The following is a 23,465-nucleotide window of genomic DNA, read 5'->3' as shown; positions in this document are numbered from 1 at the left end:
TATTCAGCCAGACCATGAGAGAGCTTTATACATGTAGCACATTGTATTGACCCTGTGAAAAACTGTTTATGTTGATGGTACTTGGATGTAAAGCCTTTAATTGTATTAGCCAAGGTTCTCCAGAGAAACAGGATAGATAGGATAAGTGCATATATACAGAAAGAGATGTATCTTTAAGAATTGACTCATGTGATTGTAGGGGTTGGTAAGTCCCTAATCTGCAGGGCAAGCCAGCAGCTTGAGGCTCGAGAAAGGGTGGTTGTTGTAGCTATAGTTTAAAGGCAGTTGGGAGGTAGAATTCCCTTTTCCTCAGGGAACCTCGGTATTTTTCTCCTAAGGCCTTCAACTGATTTGATGAGGCCATCCATATTACTGAGGGGAATCGGCTTTACTCAAAGTCTACTGATTTAAATGTTAATCTCATCTAAAAAAATACCTTTATAGTGACATCTAGAATGCTATTTGACTAAATATCTGGCTACTGTGGCCTTGTGAAGTTGACACATAAATTAACCACCACGTTACCCTTCAAGAAGGAACATAAGAAGCATCTCTATAAAACTCTGAGATTTTATAAGAATGTTATTGATAAAGAATTTACCATGGAATAAAGCATGAGGGTTCACAAGAGGCACCTCTTGGTTTTTTGCTTCTACAGAGGAAATGTTGGCTTTTATTTTAGAGACACTGTGAACTACACAACTAAATATAGTTTCTGTATTTGCATTGGTTGCTAGGAAGCTCAAGGTCATCACTTGGCAAAGCTCCAGAGAAGAGTCTAAGACCTCAAGGCACACATTTTAGGTACTACATTAGCCTCTGTATCACCTTGATTGTCCTTCCTATTATTTTCTGGCAACCTGTATCAATGCCTTTCCAAGAACTCCTATAGTACACCCTTATTTATTTTCAACAGAAATCCATCAAATTGTTGGAATTCGATTTGTTAGTCTGTATGACCTCAAACACCCTGAGTCCCTTAAAAATGGGGACCATGTCTTGTTCAATATCACATCATCCACTTCTAACACAGTATCTAGACTGCAGCTAATTCTGAATATACATTTGTTGGATATATTTAAAAAGTACGTATCCTTATAAACCACCTCAAGTCCACTTTAGGATAAAGCACAACATAATTGCTACATAAAATTACATTCCATTGTATGTATAAAATTCCTTATGAATCTTAGAAGTGCAATTCCATTTTTGAGAGAGGGGAAAAAGATAATGCTAGTTTAGGAATTAATCTGAAAAACTGATACACACTTCTAGCTGGCAAAATAAAAGAATATAAATTGAAAAGCTAACCTTCAATTCCAATTATTGAGATTATTCCCTTTTGTTGAAAATCTCTTATTAAAGGCAAGCTGGCCCTTCTTCCTGGACGTTAGTGGATAGTGGGAAGGGAGGTGTACTCAGCAACCCCTCAAGAGGCTTTTGAGACTCATACGATGGTGGTTGCTAAGACAGAATCATTTTCACAATGAATCATTTGTTTTTAGGTAAGGGTAAGATTTGCCAGATGTTTCTGCCTGGGTGTTTTGGGACAGGTGACTGTCCTCTAGTTGATTAAGCCCATGGATGGGTCTTACCAATTTAGTTGGTTTTGAGGTGCTAGTCTGTTGGCTTACTTGTGGCCAACAATGCCTTGACATTCTCCTCAACTTGACTAAACTTTAGATAGTCTTCTTGACCTCGCTTTTCTTAGAGCTGTTCCTTTAGAAAACTTGCAAATCTTTATCTGCCTCCTTGAGATGTAATTAAAAAAAAAAACAAAAACAAAAACAAAACAAACAAAAAGCAAAAAATCCAAAACTCCTTGCTATTTTTATAGCCCAGGGAAGTCTTTCTCAAGGACCTTGGAGACGTCTTTATTGAAATCTTCATGGAAGCATGTCCTTATCTTCCAGTTTCTGTAACAGGGTAAGTGCGTAACTTCTGCAGGCAACTTGCTTCAAAAATAAAACTACCTCTTATCATAAAGATACCTGAAAGTTTATGTTTGTTTTGGTTTAAGGCAATGAACAAACACAGGTGGCCTATAATCCTCCACTCTCTTCCCAGCTCTTAAAACCTCTCCATCTCTTAAAACTCAGACTGAGTTCTGGCTTCTCTCCCCTATTGCATTTGGCTTGAATAAAGTCTTCTTTGCATGTGTAACTTTGTCCAGTGCATTTTTTTTTTTTTGAAAGAGTCTTACTCTGTGGCCCAGGCTGGATGCAGTGTCACTATCGCCATGTCACTGCAACCTCCATGTCCTGGGCTCAAGTGATCCTCCCACATCAGCCTCCCAAGTAGCTGGGACTGCAGGTGTGCACCACCACACCTGGCTAATTTTTCTATTTTTAGTTGACATGGGGTTTCTCCATGTTGGCCAGGCAGGTCTTGAACTCCTGGGCTCAAGAAATTCACCCATCTAGGCCTCTAAAGTGCTGGGATTACAGATGTGAGCCAACGTCCCCAGCCAAGTCCAGTGCAATTTTTGCTTTGACCCTCAGCACCAGGTTTATGGACTCATGTTAATGACATTTTAAGGACAGATTTACAAACCAGAGTGCCAGGTTTTATAAGCAGAGTTCAAGAGATGATTGGCAAGCTCATCATTAAAATTAAGTGTTCTCATATAGCTTGTAATATTCACACTTTAACTTTGGAGTTATTTCTGCTTAAAAAGCCACTACTATTTGTCTACTATGAGAAAATCCTTTCTTGTAATCACAGTTGGCTGAACACCAATTACAATTTTTGAAAAATTCTTCTTATTACAGTGGACTTAGTTTCCTCACCTGTGATAATGAACTTTACCTGTGTTCTTGAATAGCAGCAAGGGTCAAAAAACTTCCCACCCTTTTGTGTTTCCAGAAATGACTCACTACAAAGAACCATACTTCCCCAAATTACTTAGACAAACCTCATAGATGAATACCTTGTTTAACAAACACTGTAACAAAGTGAGACACAAACCCTCCAAATTCCTATTTTTTATCTTGGAAATTACTAGCTGAATTGTTTGTCCCTGTTAACCAATCTGAAAATAATATTTGATAACTTGACCAAACCTAATTCAGGCTTCTTGCTTTCACCAGGACTCAGAACTTTGGACCGCCTTTGAATTTAAACAAGTGTTGGGAGCTTAACCAAGCACTGGAAAGTAGAGTTACCACCCCTCACCGTACCTCTCAGAACTGGCTGACCACAAAGAAGACGTTTCCTGCTCAAATACCTGATCACCACACCTACTCGTCCCATGCTCTCATACTCAGCTTTTTCTTTTCCTGTTTACCTCAGTATTAAAGAAAAGCCTTTCTGCCTGAGCTCTGAGATGCTTGTAGATCTTACAGTTGGAGTGCACTCCCTATTGCAATACCCCCTACTTTTGCAGCCGTCTTTTCAAATACAATTTCTCCTTCTCCAAGTTTGAATTTTTTATTTTTTCACCTGAAAATCATCACCATTTTCATTGATTGCCAAGCTTTCTCTCATCTCTATATTCTGTGGTTTTTGGTTCTGACAGCTCTTTTATGCTGTACTACTCGTTACAAATTTAACTACAGAAGCATCTCAGGGGCAGGATGATTTTGTCACCATGGAAAACTGTGTAACATGCTAGAGACATGGATAACCCTGAAAAACTAAAGCTGAGAATGGTTCAAAATTTACCAACTCAACTTTCTGAAGCAATGGTTTTTTGACTGACTTAAAAAAAATTGGCTGTGTGTTTTTACACAGAGTCTGAAGACAATCTAAAAATTCAAGTTGGCTTGAAATTTATATTGGACTACCTGTGCTTTTCTACTACAGTCAGCTACTAGCCTCACCACCACCATGAATGACGATGCATGTTTTCAATTTTATGCCTCTATTCCTTGCCTGAGAATGTTTCCATAGAACTTGTTATTGTTTGACTTGGGGACTTAATAATCTAAAAGAAACAAGTAGAAGCACCATGGTGTCATGAAAATACCTCTAGGGTAGGAGTCAGGAGACCTGGGCTTTAATATTGGGGTTCTATTTATTTATGGTGATCTTCGTTGGACACTTAAACTCTTCTGGGCTTCCATTTCATTAGAATAATTAATCTTACTACATATTTTAAGGACACAAAGAAATAATATATCGTATCCAGGTTTTTTTTCATATTTAAATATCATTACTTGTTTCACATATGTATCCCATATCTTCAATAGATTGAGAGTTGCCTCAGAGACCCTATAGTATCGTAACTGCTTAACATAGCAATAAACACGTAATAGTTGTTCAATAAATATCTGTGAATATGTGACTTGATGTATACCACTGTAAGCAATACTAGAAGAAATTCCACAAATAATTCAACAAACATTTATTGTGTGAACATTATTGTGCTAGGTCCCTTAAGAAACACAAAATGGATCAGACATGACTCCTGCCCTCCAGGCACTTGAGAGTCCACCAGAGGATATCAGAAATGCATATAAATAACAAGATCGAATATTTGAAAAGTCCTAAGAGAGGTACAGAAACAGAGGCATAAGAGTTCATGGGACAAATTATTTCCAACTTGGAGGAAAATTATGAAAAACTTTATGAAAACAAAATATGAGTTGTCCTTTAAAGCACAAGTAAAATTTAGACAGGGGAAAGGGAAGAACTTCTAGGGGAAGGGCACAAAGATTCTGGCCGGTCATGAATGCAGTGGGCCAGGAAGGCACTGCCCAGGCTGGAATATATATGCTCCCCTGCCTAAGGGGACAGCTGTGACTCAGCTTTGGAAGAATGTGTGCATGTATGTGTGCGTGTGTTGTGTGTGTGCACATGAGAGAGACGGAGTTCAGGGGACACTTAAAAGGAGTGGAGCAGAAGACGGCTTCCTTAAAATTATCATTTCTTGAGACTTATTCACCTGCATTTTTTGCTGTAGATTAAAAAACAAAAAACACCACACCACAACTCGACATTCTTAGAGTAGCCAAAAAATCCATGCTAACATTTTTAAGTGTGCAATTTCTGGACAGCTTTCATGTATACATCTAATATGGAGTTACTAGAACTAAAGAAAAACCAAAGTGAAAAGATGTAAGATTTTATTTTACAGCAGTGAATCTGTAGAAGAAATATTAGCCTAATGTATTGAATTTATATGTTTTTAAACATATTGAATTTGTATGTTTTCAAAGATATACTTAGTGTGTTTCTTTTCCTTCAAGATTTTATAGTGTGGAATGGGTGACCACATACATGGTCTGCATTCACAGTTATAGGTAACGGAGATGAAACTGAGCATTATGGATTTGTGTGTGTGTGTATATATATATGTGTAGATTGATACATATATTCAGAGATATATACATATATACATACACATATGTGTATATTATATATGTATATATGGAGAGAGAGAGAGAGTAAGAGGGAGAGATTTACCAAATATTATTCCTGTCACCAAAAAGTCATCTTATAAATAGGCTATACAATTACATTATAATTAGCATAAAAGTTATTTTATTGAAAAATCAGTCCTTAGTTATGTTATACTTTTTTTGCATAATGATGTTGCTTTTATTTTTAAAATCTAATTAAAAATATACTTTTAACATCTTGACATTGAGAACATTGAAAGTTTCTGACAGGAGTTCAGCCTGAGCTGTGTGGTTTTTAAGGCTCTAGCTTAGAGGCGCACTTGAATGTTGAAGCACCGTAGTCTCCGCCTCATGGCCTGAGTGCCTTCAAGGTCGTGAAGAGCAGGAACTGATTCACTTGAGTTTGAGGCAGACCACAGAAGACCACACAGCTCAGGTTTAACCGCAGACTAATCTAAATACACATTTTAGGAACTTCGAAGATCCCGGTCTCCTCTCCACCCCCCTTCCTTGCCTCAGACTAAAAAAACACATCTCAAATCATTGAAATGACCAAGAAACTGCTAAAATCCTTCCCCATGGTATTTCCTTTAATGTGTATCTGAGGATAGTGAGAGAAATTACCAGCGTGACTTTAACACAAGAGAAGACACTAGGGACTGTTTGTGCATTTGGCTCACCTCAGGCTTCCAGAGACAATCGTTCAATCAAATACATCCACTCTCCTTTTCCTTCTGCTAGAGACTATATAGATAAAAATTTTTTAAGTCCTGAAGAAGTTCATTTTTTTTTGTATGCGATGAAGAACTGTAGTATGAGTAGTTTCCTTTGTGAAACATGCAGTGAACTTCATTACTTAAAATTAACATTTTTCCCTGTTTTGTTTTCTGTATTGGAACTTACTGTTGTCTACTAGTTATCTTTTTGCCACAAGATAGAAAAAACATAATATTTATGTAAGAGTATGATGGCAGCAGATTTCTGACAAGCCTCATTTACATGGTACATTGTTCCAAAGAATGTTTGAGTAGAAAATACAGAAGCACTATACAAACCTATTATTACATTTGAGAAATCATTAGCCTCAAAGGAGTAATAATGGTATGCTATTAAAACCATGAATACATTTTTAGTATCTGTATTGAAAAAAAAACTTTATAAATATGTAAATTTCTGTTCAACAAATCCAAAATAAAATGCACTAAAAAACTGATATGTAGACAAAAGTTTATTTACACCATACAACATTTTAAATATTTTATACACAGCTGCAGCAGAGAAAGCTTCTCAGAGCTTTCTAGAGAAAACTGCAATAATAAAGATGTGAAATATATTATTCATATAAAAGTGAGATTATTACTTTATTGCATTTAAAGCAATGAAGAATGTAGCTCAACAAACATTCATTTAATGACAAAAACTTTGCTTTTATATTATAAAGTAAAAAGTGTAGTAATGGCCAAACAGACTGTTATAAACTTTAAAAACTGCATAAATATATACATTGTGCTTCATGGTGAAGTTTTTTGAAAACTAAACCATATGAAGCGGTTACAACATGAATCGTTGCTTGAGGTTTATCTATAAAGATTACCTTACAAATCCATTCCACGGGTACTTACAACACAGGATGGTCAGAACTGTACACCTGGTCATCTCTCCACTAGCCTGACTAGTGAGAAGTTACCATATGAAAACACCACTGACATTTGGCACATGAAGGTCCTGACATAAGAGAGTCACACTGTCCAGATAGAAATGTCAGGCTTCCCAAGTCTTAAGTGTCAGTGCAATAAATTGTTTTGTCTCTACCTCAGTCCATTTTGATTTTGTTAAACTTCTGTTTGAAAATCACCCTCTTGCACATCCAGAGGCAAATTCAGACACTTCTCCCACTCTGCCGGCCTCAGTTCCAAAGCATCCTTTGCCTCTGTGTCTAAGACATTGATTGTGGTGTAATGTGGGTATTCACTGGGGTTTTTGAAAGTGTCCCATGGATTCTTGTTTGGTGCTGGGTTTTCCTGTTGAGAAGAGGGGGAAAGAGAGTCATTTATGTGAGGACTAGGATCACCGCTAGTTGAAGTTTCCAGGAAGAGAGCGTGTTTGTAATCTTAATCCAATTTCTATGATGCAGAGATGACTTGAAAATATGGCCAACTGCGGGAAATAGTTTTTGATTTTAGTTTTATTTCATTGAACAAACTGATGAATACCTTCTCTAAGTTACCCAACAATTTTCTAGGAATCAAAGGAAGTGAACACTAGTATAGAAGGCAAAGTAGGCGATGTTTTGTTTGGGGCATGTTGTGAATTGTCAGTATGGCCATATGTTGAAGTAGGAAGGAGAGTTAAGTCACCACTAAGATTAAATGTAGAAAATGTAAGTATTGTGACAGAAATTTGGTGAGATTAGCAGATGTGAGGTCTTGTGGGGCATATTATTTAACAATAAAAAGTCACTCAAGGTAACAGTATTTCATTAAATAATTTAGAACACTATGCCTAGTTTTTCTCAAGAAATTAACATTTTAGAATATTTAAATGCTGCTATATTCTCTTGTTTTGTGGGTCTTTTTGTTGTAGAATACAGAGATTCACTAAAACTAATAATTATTGAAGAGATAAAATTTAACTGTTTATCTAAGTACTTCTTTAAACTTTTAATTGTATACCAATGAATTCTATCAGGTTTGAAAGATGTTTCCCTTTTGAAAATCACTGCCTTTTAATTTCTACTAGCTCTTTATTTATATTTTTCAGAATTATTACAATGATCTTAGAAGCTTAATATTCCAATTTCCTTTTTATTTTTCATTATAGAATGTCGTGTTTAGTGAGAATATTATAGTTGTTGAATGTAAACCTTCCCTGCTCCCCAAATCTGGCCTTTAACTTATTGTAACTAATTATCAAGTGAACATAAAATAGGTACTTGAATTACTATCCAAATTCCACTCAACATATTAAACATCATCTTAAACTATGGCTAAGAAAAGCAATCTGTAGAAATACTTATCATACTTAAGCCAGGTGCAGTGATGTGTGCCTGTAATTCTAGCTACGTGGGAGGCTGAGGTAGGAGGATTGCTTAAGTCCAAGAGTGTGAGACCAGTCTGGGCAACATAAAAAACCCAAAACCAAAAACCAAAACAACAACAAAAACACTTATCACAACTGGAAATTAAATTAATAAAATATTTAATGCATGAGATGTTTTCAGCACTGATTAAACTTACTCCCGAGAATATATGGGGAAGAAAGGTTAATAGTAAACATTTAATAAAAGGTTAATTTTTAGGATGTGTGGAGGGAATTAATTAATTCTGCTTTAGTCAAATGTTCTAAAGTCTCATGAATTATAGTCTTGTAGCTCTCCCTCTACCTTATCCTTCCTTTCTTTCCTCTCCCCCTACCTTATCCTTCCTTTCTTTCCTCTCCCCCTCTCTGCTTCCCTTCAATCAATATTTATTTATCAGCTGCTCTGTGCCAGACACCATATTAGCTACCAGGGAGGATGAAGTCATAATCAGCATGGTCCACTAAGAAGCTCAAGATTTAAAGCCTGATACATGCAGGTCCAAATTCCAGTTCCTCCACTTCAGATGAATGCGATTTTAAACAAGTGATTTCATTTTTCTGAACCTCAGCCTGAATATCTGCAAAACAGAGATATGCTTTATATTGTGGGCCAAGGAGTTGGCAGAACATGTGGATTAATGCCTACTTTGTGGGGATGCAAAAATACAAAAAATGGGGTAACCTAGAATAATGCCTGGAGAATTTAATAAACACTCAATATATAGTAGCCATACTTATTACAGAAGGGTTTATAGTTAAATGGAGGTTAAAACATGTTAATATTTATATCTATCATCTAGGAAAAGTGCTATGGGAATTCAGAGAAGGGTAGAGAGATGGCTTCTTTATATGGGAAACACATAAAACTTTCTGAGAAAAGTGACATTAGGGCCAGAATAGAGGGCTGGGCTTGGCCATGAACACATATGTGTGGTTGGAGGTCTGGTGGCTGAATGGCACACTGGGAAGTAAAAATTCAGAGAGCATGGAGATGGGAAAACCATGAGAACAGTGACCTATCTATTTTAGTTGGCATAAAAAAGAATAGCAGAAAAGTAGGCAGAAGGTGAAGTGGAAGCCAGATCATAAGGGATTCTGAATGCCTGGCTACTAAATTTGGAATTTATTTTGTAGGCAATAGGGAGATGTTGAACGTTTAGGGGCACTATGGTGAGACCTGAATCATCAAACATCAACTGAAAGGCTTACTGTTTCAAATTCTGCTGAATCAGATCCATAGTGGACTCATTTATCATAGACAAGGGTTGTGTCTATAGGAGATTTCTGGGAATCCTTAGTTTGACAGAAGGTCCAATTAGCTCAATCCTGAAAGAACTCACACTGTTTGAAGTGTTAGCTCATTTGCTTGGAATATATAGGGGTTCCATTATGTGTGGAACAGATATGATTTCAAAGATCAACCATTATGGATATGTGAACTAAAATGGCCAATTTTAAACTTTGTCAGAAAATCTACATTCTAATTTCAAATGGTATTATTGTCACTACATGACCTATTGAATTCCTGAGAGGTTCTATTAGTGGGTAATACATTAATTCATAATTCATAAATTCTGGCTTTCGGCTAATCTTTAGCATCCCAAGTCACTCCCAGCTCAACTGGGGTTCTCATTATTATTCACAAATGTGTGGATGCCCTTTAGGTTACAGCCTTCTTTAGTGGTAAAAAAACTACTGCACCCAGAAGTCAGAGTGGGAACAAGATCTGCAGGGAGTAGGGAGGAACCTCGTTGTCAGCGTATGGTACCCAGGAGTGACTCATCCTCCTGTGTGTTGGGTGTGATAAGAGAGGAGCCTACAGATTCTCATACTGAAAAGTGTAATATCGTCAATGGTCCAAGTAAATGATGAACTGTGGAGCAGTCCAAAGGGATCATTGAATTTGGTGGTGAGAGCTGTAGGTGCCAGGAAAGGTTTCAATGGAGGTATGAATCTTATGATAAAAACTTCAAAGTTAGTGTAAGTCTCCGAATTTATGCAGCTGTTTTGTGTTTATGTATGTTTTGCACTTGAGTACAGAATAAGGAGCTGTAGTTAAACAGATGCATATTTGTTAAAGGCTCAAAAATTACAAATTCCATGTAAGCCAACGTGCACGAAGCTTCCCAAAATGCTAATTTGGTCTTAAGCTGCATCAGTAGAAATAGGATGTTCAGTAAACAGAGTTCAGAGCCACCCAAAAATATGGCAGGGCTGCCTGAGCATATCCCATAGTTCATGGATCCAGAGCACACTGGCTGTCCACTTGTGGATAGGTCCCTTCCTCCCTTCATCCATCTATCCTTTCCTCTTTTGTCCTTTCCTTTTTTTCTTCCTTCCTCTCTCTCTTCTTTCATTCCTCTCTCTCTTCTTTCATTCCTTCTTCTTCCAACCTACCAACATTTGGGTATGAAGCAAAAAGGAGTATGCTTATTTTTAAAAAGTAAGAATTTGCAAAAGCTACTTGGGGGAAAGAGATCTTGACTGAATGGTTTGTGAGACACACACAAAGTAAAATAGTTTCTTCTCTGGATATAAGTGTCTTCTCTTTTTTACTGTGATTTAAATGTTTTCCTGCCTGGAAGCAAGGAAATGGACTAAATGGTTTTTTGGTTTCTCTTTGATTCCCCAAATTCTATTATTCTACGTAATTACCATCATTTGCAGTGCCAGGCAGGTGCTGTGAGTTAGCAGCCCAGAAAAAAAAAAAAAAGAAAGAAAGAAAAACCCCTTTATTTGAGATTTTAAAAAAGTCTTTCTCCACCCAATTATGCATTTTTTCATTAATAATGTGCCACTACAAATTATGTGACTAAATTAAGGATAATGAACTCACTCGTGCTCATTATTAATCAAAACCAAATAAGGAAGTTGCATTTTTTTTTCTCTCTCTTCTCAGATATTTAGGATGACAGTCAAGCAGCAATGACAATTCTATCCTCTCCACTCCTAACCTTCCAAATGGTAAATATTTATAAATCTCTTCTAGAAGAGGCATGCTGCTGCAGAGATGTGATGTAATTAGTAGACTATTTTTTGTTGTCAGGAAACTGAGATACAGATAGTTGTGCCATTAATGATTTAATACCCAGACCATACAACAAGGGGAAATTACAATCATATTATAGCAGTTAGCCAGCTGTATCTGTTGCATAAGACTTTTAGATTTGTAAATATAACCCTCTCCTTTTCTAAGTAATGAAGTTTCTTCAATTATTTCATTGTTAGATTTTACTATTTCAAAATGTGTAGCTAATGTGTTTCGGTCTAATCTCAATGGTGTAATTCTCATTTGCATGCTAGCTAAAAATTGATAGCTTTCTATGAGGAGGAGTAGAAGAGGAAGATCCACTCATTATGAATGAAGTGTTTTCTATTTGCCTAGCATTTGATTGGTGATAACAAATAATACATGATTCCTACTTTAAGGAGAAAAATTGATGAACAAGAAACTATTAAGAGACCAATTAAGAGTTAAAGTGTATATTTCTTATAGCCTTCCTTTAACACAGATTGAACGATCATAGCTATGCTATAAATCAATAGCAGCCATGATAGCTTACTACAACCGGCATTGTACCAGTATTGAGAGGAATAAAAGAAAAACATAAAGATATATAAATGCTTACTCTTTAGCTCTTCAGAAGCTAACATTACTAATCAGGAAGCTTAGGGCTAAGTCTCATAAAATACATATGGAAGAATCACTAGATTAAGAAGGTGACCAAACATCATCTACTTTAGAAAAATATGAATATTGATGTCTGGAAAAGAAGACGGACCATCCAGGGACTGCAAAGAGTATGAGGCAAAGAAAGAGCCCCACATTTGGGCGAAGGAGAAGAGCTGGTGTCAGATGGCAGTCCCAGCTCTATGTCTTATAGCTGAGCCTCAGCTTCCTAACCTATAAGGTGCTTCCTAACCTACTTGCTTTTGAAAGTGTTGTAATGACTGAAGATACATATTAATTACTGTTTTCTATGCTCCATTTAGGAGGGTGAAATTGAAGTTTAGAAACCTGAGTTGGGTGACTTGCTTAAGATCAGATAGTTCTCGATTGAGCTTTCAACTAGTATACTGATTTCTAGAGTCCTGGTCCAGCACTCTTATAATTATGTAAACTTCTGTGAAGCTATGAGTATGCCATAAACATAGTAATTGTACAAAGTTATTTTATTTGATGAAGTCCTGTACTAAGATTGTAATAGTGTGAATGAATGAGAAGAGAATGGTCACAGTTAATAACCAGAGTCCCCAGTGTTGATGTGTGTACGAAAATTCCTACCAAAAAATAAGTAAATCTCCTGGAGACAAAAATCTATCACTCTGGTTTCAGGTAACAACTTCATATACACAAAACAATTACATTTATGTCAGACATTCAAATTAAAATGGAAATATTAACCCAAAGGGATATTCGAAAAGAAAATTAATTTTAACTCTGACAGTAAAATGATCAGATGAAGCCAACATAGTTTTGATATGTAACCAATTCTAACTAAAGCTTATAAATGAGGATATGTGAAATATCAATAAAATGCCTAAAGATTCTGCCATTCCTAATTTGTCTTGGCAGACTTTCCAAAGTACGTTTTCGAGGCTTATACTTTTTTTTCTATGTAGGCTCGTTTTATGTTCCCACGATAAGGAGGTCCTGGAAGGCAGGAATAATATCTGGCATCATGCATCTTCTACTCAGGCATTGAAGCAAAGCATACTTACCATACTGCTCGTATTTGGTATATCCCGAAATCTGTCCAAAGTTTGAAATTTCTGATTTAGCTCTTGAAATAGTTCCATATGCCTCTTCCTTGTATGCATGACCTTCTGCAAAAGAGAACAAGATAGCTCTCATCCCCAACTTGATGTATGTTTTTCAAACAAGAGATTCAATATTTTTGCTTTAATAATAAGGATAATCAAGTTTGGCAGGAACCAGGAGGTCCTACAAGATGCACAAATGCAAATAAGTTGCATCAAATCATTGTCTCATATTCAGCACTTCTTACACATTAATAATTGGCTTTTTCTTTCACTTACAAGAATACGAAAAAAAAAAAAAAAGGTTTTCTTGTGGGTACATTAAAAATGTACCAGTCATTTCTGAGTAAGATTTTCATTATTCAAAAGTTAAAGCTGTTTTACAAAAACAGTTATAATATTTTTAAAATGTTAAAAAACTCGAACTGGTAAAGCACCCAGTCCCTGATGTTTGTCATGGGAAATATTACTTTTTTATGTCTTATTTCTGTAAACACTAAAATCCTAGTTGGCTGTACTAAAGTGGGAGCAAAATCCCAAACCCTGCCATTAAGGCTGAATCAAAGCACTAAAGTGTCTGAAATATATGTGGGATGTAAAACCTTGCATTTTCCATGTGCATAATGATTAAGCTTCATAGGAGGCAAATCTGACCCATAGATTTCATCAATTTGTTTAAGAGATGGTACAGATTCTTAACAATTAGGGTTCAGAGCATAAATTGTGTGGCTGATATGCTTCTAAAATCACAGATACAAATATATTCATACTTCTCATCCCTGGTTACACCCTTTTCTCCCAACTTCACCATAACTCAACAAATGGAGTCAAATAAAAATGACCTTGGGGTAAGTATCATGGGGTGAATCTTGTTCAATTACAGATCATTTCAGAACCCCAAAGAAGAGTTAGATAATAAGTACCCTGTATTTGTAATTGTTATTTTAAAGGAGAAAATGTCTTCCTCCGTTTTGATTTTTTAAAGTTCATTTCAGAACCCCAAAGAAGAGTTAGATAATAAGTACCCTGTATTTGTAATTGTTATTTTAAAGGAGAAAATGTCTTCCTCCGTTTTGATTTTTTAAAGTTAAACATCAATATTTTGGTGATTCTCCAAGACTATGCCTTCATATTTTGTAAGATTTTACTGTATTTTAAGCATATGCCTCATAACTTACCATTTGTTCATGTGGTTTGCATAGGTATATTATATCTATGTTTAAGCTAGAATTTGAATATTTGGTCCATTGTTTTAATTAGCAAATATTTTCAAAAATAAGGATTTGTTTTGGAAAAAAATATATAGTTGGGAAAGCTGTAATGCCTAATTTCCTTCTAAAAGACACTGCAGAGAAACACTTTACCTCCTTGAGGAAAAGGAAAAGGGCAAAAGACAAAAACAATGGAATCTTTAACACATTAAAAAAGCCTGTTCTCTCCTATGCAGGTTTAATTTCCTGTATTTAATAAATATGTATCTAGGCAATACATTGTTTAGCTCATTTCTTTCCTTTCACTAGCCTACTTTTATGTGAGAGATTTCTGTCATTTTATGTCTTGCAACAATCAGTTTCTGTCTTTGCTCCTTTTGGCTCTAGGAGTTGGCTGTGTGAGAATCAGGTGTTTGAGGACAAGAACATGGCAACATTACTCATGATAGGGACATGAAACATAGCAAGCAATTATAGAGCGATTAACTTCCCATCAGTTTGGGGGAGAATATACAAAACAGATTTGCAGGATTAATAGAGAAACACCAGGCAAACATAATTTGACTAGTGATGGCTTGTGGGGATTTAGGAGAGAGAGGATTTGCATAAGCAGCTCAATGGGGAGATTCTGAGGACCCTGTCAGTTGCAAACATAAAGTAGCACATTCTTTCCTTCGGGAGACAAACACTTTCAGGCAGTACCAGGTTCTAAGACACTGATTAAAATATGGATTTGTGTATAAGGAACACTTAAAAAAAAACAAAACTATTGTAGTTAGAAAACTGGATCTGCTTCTAACTTACAAATTTCATTTTTCATAATAGTGAATCTTTTTATATAGAGTTATTTTCTTCTATGGTACAGTAGGGGTGATGTACTGACATTTTTCTAGAGATATTTTATTCCATCATTCACTACATACTTACAAGCATCACATATTGTGCTAGATGCTCAGGTAATGATGTTGCACAAAATCTGATTGAGTTCCTGATCTCTTATAGCTTGAAGTCTAATGGAGGACACAGGCATAATAATTCAAATAAATGTAACACTGTAAGTGTGATAAAGAAAACATATGGTGCTGCTATGAAAGTGATAGGATAATTTGCTAAGATAAATCCAAGTGAGGCAATTCCCTCATTTTAATATATCCATTTTTAATTTGAAATTCCTCGAATTAGTGATTCCCATGGTCTTATTTGTCTATCCTCTCTTTTCCATTTTCTAGGATTCAGAAAATTTCTAGCTCAATTTTTAAGTCTATGCTGGAATCCCCTCTTTCAATGGGATCTTTCCTTTTCAAGTACAAGAAACTCATTCTCTTCTAAGACAGTTGATGCCAAAGGCATAGCACCCTTATTTTGAGATGAGCATCTGATTTTTGTTTGTGAAGTCTCCAATTATCCTTCATCTTGTGAGGAATCTGACTTGGCTTTGGGGAACTATACCTTCCCATGTTCCTGGAAATGTCCGTTGACATTCCTACTATTCTCTGGCCAAGAGGTGAATTATTCTGTCCCCTTCCAACAGTTACTTCATTAGTCAAAGTCACCTAATGTTTGTTGCTGCCAAATATACTAGATAAAGCATTTTTAAGAAGCAAACCAAGCATCAAATACATTCCATGGAAAAGAAGATATACTAGCTGATTGGAGGTTTTATAATTATATTCTGATTGAACGGGTAGTACCTAATTCAGAACTGGGTGGATCATATTTCAAATAATTGGATTGCTATGAAAGTCTAAAAAGTATACAGGAAAAATATAAAGGTATGCTGGTCACCAATATTGTATAACCAGAAACCATTTTGATATTTTCTACATGGGTTTATTAAAGCTATTAAAGCTCAAGGACACTGAAATGAATATGGAAGCAAATGAAAAATGTGTATGCTGAAATATGGGGCCCTTGCTACCTAGAAACATTAATGGCAAATACATTCTCATGCCAAATATTCATTCTAATTTGAAACTGCCACCTTGGCACTGCCAGAAATAACCATAGCAATGATGGCCTGGATTTCTGGCAGAAGTATCACATTATAGTATAGCTCTCACTGTCTCACTGACAACTCATGTCTCTGACATGAACTCAGTTTGATTGTCCATGCATGATTTCTTCTTGTTCATAGACTCAAGTAGATCACCCAGCCTTTAAAATAAAGAAGATTCCATTGATAAGAATGCCAGCTTCACAGTGAACACTGCAGAGTTTATAACCCAACAATATTCTGGGGCAACAACTTAGGTGTGGTTTTAGTTTTCACATGTACTAAAGATTTCCTCTTATTTATTTACTTGTATGAGTATTTATTTGTAGCACCGATGCCTATAATGAGTTGCCACTTGCTTAGAAGTTTTCATGCTTATAAATCTATTGGTCTATTTCATTTGGCTGTTTTTTTATGTTTAGTGACATTAGGGTTTATCCGATTGCCTTTTTCTTTCTTTTCTAATTTAAGACCCCTGCTTTTTAAAGAAATCGACTTCTGTCAAAAACTGAACTTATAACCGAGTTTTCAAAATGTGTAATAATGAGAAAATTCTAACCTGTGGATTTTCTATTTAAATAAAGATATATTCTGATTGACAATATCTACATATCTATAGAATTCAGGTGGCTGTCAAATATTATATGCATCTTTTGCAATAAAGATAAGAGCATGATAATGTTTCCTTGCATTCATATTAACATCACGCAACAATTCTGGAAGCTGCATATGAATCCCCATCCTGAGAGGACCACCAATCTAACTGCACAAAAAATATGTTCTCCCAAGTAGCTTATTTCAAAAGATCCCTTTCCTTTTATACATTTTAAATGCAAGAGAATTAGTCTGTGCAGTCCTTTAATTGTTGATATTAGAGAGAAAGTGATGCTATAAAATAAAGCACATTCATCGTATTTCAGATATTTGAGAAAAATGAGGATGGAAAGCCACCTGTATGTCTGGAGTACCTGCTATATCCCAAGAACTCTCCTAGACCATTTAAATACTTGGAATATGTCAAGTCTGATAGCATATTTCTCCAAGTTGGATCTAGAGAAATGCATATTTAGATCTCAGTTGTATCACTTTTAAGTTGTGTGGTCTGAAGTGTAAAATCTAATCTCCTTTTAGTCCCAGTTTCAGTAATCAGACTTACCTTGCAGGGTAATTTTGAAGATTTAAAAAAGGATATAAAACACTTATCACTGGGCCACACAGATAAAAGCCACTTAAGAAATGGCAGCCATTATTATCTTTCTTAATCCTCACAATAACTCTGGGAGGTAAAGCCATTATCTCCACTTTACTGATTAGAAAACTTAAGCTCAAGGAGGCTAAGTAAGTTTCCCAAGCTCACACAAGTGGTGAGCAAGCTGGAATTCTTTCTGAATTCCACATCAATTCTCTTTGCTTGCTGCTATCTTAGATGTATCTCATAGATCCAGGGAGCACTCTTCTTTAGACTATTCAGGTGTGTAATTATGTCTTGTTATAATGGAAAATGAGACAAAACAATCCAGGATGGGCTAGGTACTCTCTGTAGTAAGCCCATAAACTCTACAGATATTGACCACCCTGCAGCTATTCCATAGTACTGCAATTATATTTTTCATGGCTGGTCTTCATATTTTGTCTCTGAACAGTTCCTGGGCAATGACTTATTTGTCTGTATATCACTGGCACCTAGCACAGCATTTGGCATTCAGCAGGTGCTCAATAAAAGTATACTGAATACCTTAAATGAACAAGACAGCACAGGCATATAGGCCACGGAAGGTGACTGCAATATGGAAGGCCATTATAAATGTCGTCTTCTCTTCTTCTAAAAGAGGTCTTCCCAATGGAAGAATGGCTCATTTACTGGCCCCAGACAAGAGCTTTGCCTCCTCATTCTGATTTTATTGTGTTCCTTTCTTTTCAATACAAATGGCTTATAAACGGGCTTAGAACAAACTGTTTACAAATTTTCACTTTAATTCATAAGTGTGAATCACAGAGTTGAAGCTTAAGTCTGAATTATATATCAGAGAGGTAGTTACGGTATACAGATTTTAGAAGCTGAAATAAATTGTTAGAGAAAGTTGGAGAAACTCCTAGCCATTAACTTTATAGTATGAGGTCTGGAAATCATGGGCTCATGGGAATTATAAACCAGTTTCCATGAATTATGTTTTCCAGCCTTAGAACTTTATACACCTACAATGCCATTGCCCATATCTGCTAAGATGAACCTGTAGTTCTTCTTCTTCTTTACTGGTTTGCATGAGTCCTGCAAGGGGTGGAAAATTGTGACAACTTCCTCCCCATCGTAAGGGTCATGGCCAACGCTTCTAACCTCTACCACAGAAGACAAGGATGGGTTAGAGAATTTCTTTATGGCTGGCTTCTAGATAAAAAGGTATGGGAAGGTTAGAATAGTATTTTTTAATTTTTTTGACCTGTTTTGGGGAAAAGAAGTTCTCCTTACTATGATCTGATTTGGTGAAGAGGAATTCTGGTATCTATGACTTACTTTGGAGGAGAATAAGGGGCCAGTGACAGGAGGGAAAGAGAAGATCAGAGAGATCCTGGTTCTGAGGTTGCTTCTGAGGCCTTTCAATGTTCTTAGTTCAAAGCACTCAGTATGCCAAAGCACCATACTCTGGGGTATCATTTTCTGAGCCCTGTATTCCTCTCTCCAGAGTAGGTTGTTGAATATTAGCCTAAAGTGAATGTCAAAACTCATATTAAGGAAACAATGCACACTAGGTTTTAGCTTAGTTCCTAAAGCAGTGTTGTGAAAGGGGGATGATTTCCTTGGCTGGAGTCTCAATGTTTCCCTCACATGGAACTATGGAACTTGTAGACCCATTTTCAGTGTCTATGTTTCTTTTCTTTTCTTTCCTTTTTTTTTTTTTTGAGACGGACTTTCACTCTGTCGCCCAGGCTGGAGTGCAGTGGCATGATCTTGGCTCACTGCAAGCTCTGCTTCCTGGGTTCACGCCATTCTCCTGCCTCAGCCTCCCGAGTAGTTGGGACTACAGGTGCCCGCCAGCACGCCCGGCTAATTTTTTTGTATTTTTAGTAGAGACGGTGTTTCACTGTGTTAGCCAGAATGGTCTCGATCTCCTGACCTCATGATCCGCCCGCCTCGGCCTCCCAAAGTGCTGGGATTACAGGTGTGAGCCACCGCACCCGGCCTCAGTGTCTATGTTTCAAATATGTTTCTGTTTGAATACATATGATGCCAGAGTTTAAAACAAACTAAAGTGTCTGAAAACAGCAAAAATTAGTTGCATATTTTTTTTTGCCACTGTCAATCCTGAATGTCCTTGCTGTAAATGCATAATTTTGCAACAGTTTAAATTTAGTTATATATATATATAATTTAGTTATATATATATATAAAGATGGCTATTGTCTAGGACTAAATTGCTCAAACTTTTCCTCTAAAAGTACCCAGATTGCCTAATGGAGTGCCCTTACTGCTGGGGCTCAGGGACAGAGCAGGAAGAAGTCTGCTATGAACAAGACATTTCTTTGAAATTTTATACCTTACACTTAGAAATTAAAATATATTTTGATTTTTATGTCACAATTTAGCTGTGTTTATAGTGATATTGAATTAATATAAATGATATCTTTCTTGGCTATCATCACCCAAATCTCCTTGTAAAAAATCAAGACCCCATGAAAATGGGGATTTGTGATTACCCCGTGTCTGTGTCTTCTTTTGCCCTCTGTCCACAATCACTGTCTCCCAGTTTGAGAAGTATGAAAATAGTGGAGGTATGGAGCTCATTAAAAACTCAAAGAAACATCCTAAAATGTTTTTAAAAGGCTACATAGGCCAGGCACAGTAGATCATGCTTATAATCCCAGTATTTTGGGAGTCTGAGGCAAGGGAATCACATGAGCCCTGGAGTTTGAGACTGGCCTGGGCAACATGGTAAGACCCATCTCTAAAAAAAAACAAAACAAAACATAAATTAGCCAAGCATGGTGGCACATGCGTGTGGTCCCAGCTATTATAGGAGGCTGACATGAGAGGATTCCTTGAACCCAGGAGGCAGAGGTTGCAACAAGCCAAGATTGCACCACTGCACTGCAGTGTGAATAACAAAGCCAGCCTCTGTCTAAAAAAAAAAAAAAAAGCTATATACTTTTCATGGAAAACTGTGAAAATTTTTATCTCTGCATTTTTGGAAGTGAAGATTAAAAAAACATATCTATATGACAAGTATATGGATACCAGTTTTTTGTTGTTGTTGCTTGTTTGTTTTTACTTTTTTTTGAGATTGAGTCTCACTTTGTTGTCCAGGCTGAAGTACAGTGGCATGATCTTGGTTCACTGCAACCTCCATCTCCTGGGTTCAATTGATTCTCCTGCCTCAGCCTCCCAAGTAGCTGGGATTACAGGCATGCACCACCGTGCCCAGCTAATTTTTGTATTTTCAGTAGAAACCCGGTTTCATGGACACTTCTTTATCCATATATTTTTAACATAGAATGGATACTGTTATCTATTAGTGTTTCAGAATGAATGCCTGCAATTGTGTTTCTGGGAATTCTTAGAGCCCAGATCTCGACACAAGACAGACAATTAGAACAACTTACCTAATTGTCTGTTTTAACATCATATTAGGAACCTTTATTCTAAAATATTAAAATGGAACTCACCCTGACTAGATGTCTTCTTGATTTCCCTAGTTCTGTTACTGGTACTAGCAGACACCCAGGCTCAGAACTGGAGAGGATTCTTTTCTCTGCTCCCTCACCCTTTCACCCTATGTTCAGTTAAGGACCAAATTCCACAGATTCTGCCTCTGCAGAGTCTTCTCATTGCTTTCTCTTTCTACCACCTCCAGGAAGTGGACTTTCATTACCTACCACATTAGCCAATCCTAACTGGTATTTCTGCTTCTCCTTTCACCCTGCTATACAATCTATCCTCCCTGTTACTGACATACTCATCTTTTTAAAACCCAGAGTATAGCAAATCATTCTGCACTGAAACAGCAACAACAAGCAAACAAAATATAATAGAAAAAGCTTAGCAGCTTTTAGTAGCAAATTAAATAAAAATCCCTCCTGGAGTATAAGGCATGGTTTCTAAATTACTCACTTTAGTCTCTTCTTCCATAGATCCCTGTTTATGTAAATTTTGACTTACTTGTTGTTTCTTAAGAATACCACAGATTAGCCAACCCACATGCTTTTTCCTCCTCCTAGAATTTCTACCTGCCATTTTTCTATCTCCTTGAGTTATATCTAATGTGGATATCTTTGAAATTCAGTGTGGCTATCTTTGAAATGTCTCTTCCATTGTCGTCCATTTTTTATGCTAGTCTCTGCCTTAATTCAGGTACAGTGTCCAATAACATTTTGTTAAAGCAAACCGGATGGAAAAGTAATTCAATTTTTTCACCATTTAAAAAAATAATTCCTGAATGCTTATTAGGTACTAGGACCTCCGGAGCTGGGCATACAAATTCAATAAGGCATTTGGTTACAGAACACAAGAATATCACTACAGTATTTTCTGTATATTTTCCAGAAAGCAAGAATCCAGAAATGCAATGCTGTTCTGGAGACTGTCTACATGAAAGGGCTATTCCCCTGGTATGACATTAACTAGCCACAAGAGTTTTAGGGATATATGAGTTGGCAGAATATTATCATAGTGTGTAGCCTCTGGGGAGTGTGTTAGGCTTAAAGCCTGAAGCAAAGATGCTTTCAGAAGTCCAAGAGGCAGTCTGTCAGTGGCAAAATGTTTACGCTGGCCATTGTATGATAAAGCTTGCAGGGGGAGCAGGAGGGTCAGAGAGCTTGATAAAAATTTAATTAATCTAGCCTGAATTAAGAGGGGGACAAGCTGGACTTTCCCTCAAGAACCACCCACAAAATATAAATAGATTGTATTACAATTCATTAGCATTTATATCTGGCAATAAGTTTTCTAAACACAATCCATGAAATATCGGCCACATAACTGCTATAGCACATAAAACTAAGGGAAATAGCTCTAAACAATTTGTAGGGTAAAAGTAATGTCTCAGAGTTCCCACCCACCCCCACCGAATTTTGATACCTATAGTAAACATGCAGTGATTACAGCAATTCAAGAGCTAAAGACATGTCTGGGGTTCTCGTGTTGCAATTTCTCTTCTTTATCAGGAAATGTTTTATTAACAACATGGTTTTATGGGTGGAATACTAAGCATAGAAATAAGTATAAGCTTAAGGAATCTGCTACCAGTTGCCATAGAGAATAGATGAAAAAAGAACAGTTTTTCCAATGCTCCAAGTGACACAGTATGATTAGATTTCTTTTCAGTGTTTGTGATTACATAACTTAGGCTGGTTGAATTAAGGCTTAATTTTAGATCTAGTTTATTTTTACTATATTTTGCCACTGATGCCTAGGTGGGTTAATTCCTTCCTCCTCTCTTTTATACTAACATAACAATTTATTGCTTTTAGACAAGGATATATACTGTCCGATTCTCTATTTCTGGCTACCTGAAGAATTAATATTAAAAAGCCATAAAATATCTGTTCTTGAAAGGCACTAAATAATCTAAAGGCAAAGATTGCTGAATATTATCTATTCAAATTTATATTCTTGATACTTTTATGCTAAAAACTTTGGATGCAATAAAATATATATTCAGTGCTAAGTTACTACAATGAGGCTGCATCAGTATTAAAACTTTCTATTTAATCATAGATAAAAGATTCCTTATCATTACTTTGTATATTGTAGTCTCAAATGTTACTGAAAAGAACCAGTTATCCTTGGACTCCATTCAGGGTAAAACCATTGTTGACCATTGCAGTAAATAAAAACAAGTCTTAGTTTTGACACATGATGTACATTGTAGAGCTACAAAATTCATCTAAATAAATGAAATGACTGAACTAGGAGTAGTTAGCATGTCCTGGGAAGCTTCTGTAATTTTAGGAGTATCAATTAAGAGTATTGAGTTCTATGTATGTATCACAAGGGTACAAATATACTGGAGAAATATGTAATGTATTGTATCCAATTATGTTAGCAGACTATGAATCATATTCAATTATCAACATACATAAGTACAT

The 23,465-nt window shown here is 36.3% G+C and overlaps 1 protein-coding gene across 2 annotated transcripts in view; it reads right to left on the bottom strand.

The window, feature by feature from the left end:
• Window positions 1-6,552: 6,552 nt before the first annotated feature.
• The window catches only part of ADGRB3 (adhesion G protein-coupled receptor B3), a 756,359-nt gene continuing 739,446 nt past the window's right edge, over window positions 6,553-23,465 (bottom strand). The window contains exons 31-32 of one of the 2 annotated variants that reach the window (XM_025383888.1): window positions 13,143-13,247; window positions 6,553-7,363 (exon numbers count right to left, since the gene is read on the bottom strand). In XM_025383888.1, coding sequence (XP_025239673.1) covers window positions 7,175-7,363; window positions 13,143-13,247 — 294 coding nt within the window. In that variant the 3' untranslated portion in view covers window positions 6,553-7,174. The remainder of the gene's footprint in view (window positions 7,364-13,142; window positions 13,248-23,465) is intronic. The other variant, XM_025383889.1, reaches the window with a different exon arrangement.

Source organism: Theropithecus gelada, chromosome 4 (assembly GCF_003255815.1).
Source record: "Theropithecus gelada isolate Dixy chromosome 4, Tgel_1.0, whole genome shotgun sequence".
Lineage (NCBI taxonomy): Eukaryota > Metazoa > Chordata > Mammalia > Primates > Cercopithecidae > Theropithecus > Theropithecus gelada.
Note: the sequence above shows the minus strand (reverse complement) of the source record. Positions and strands in the feature narration are given on the sequence as shown.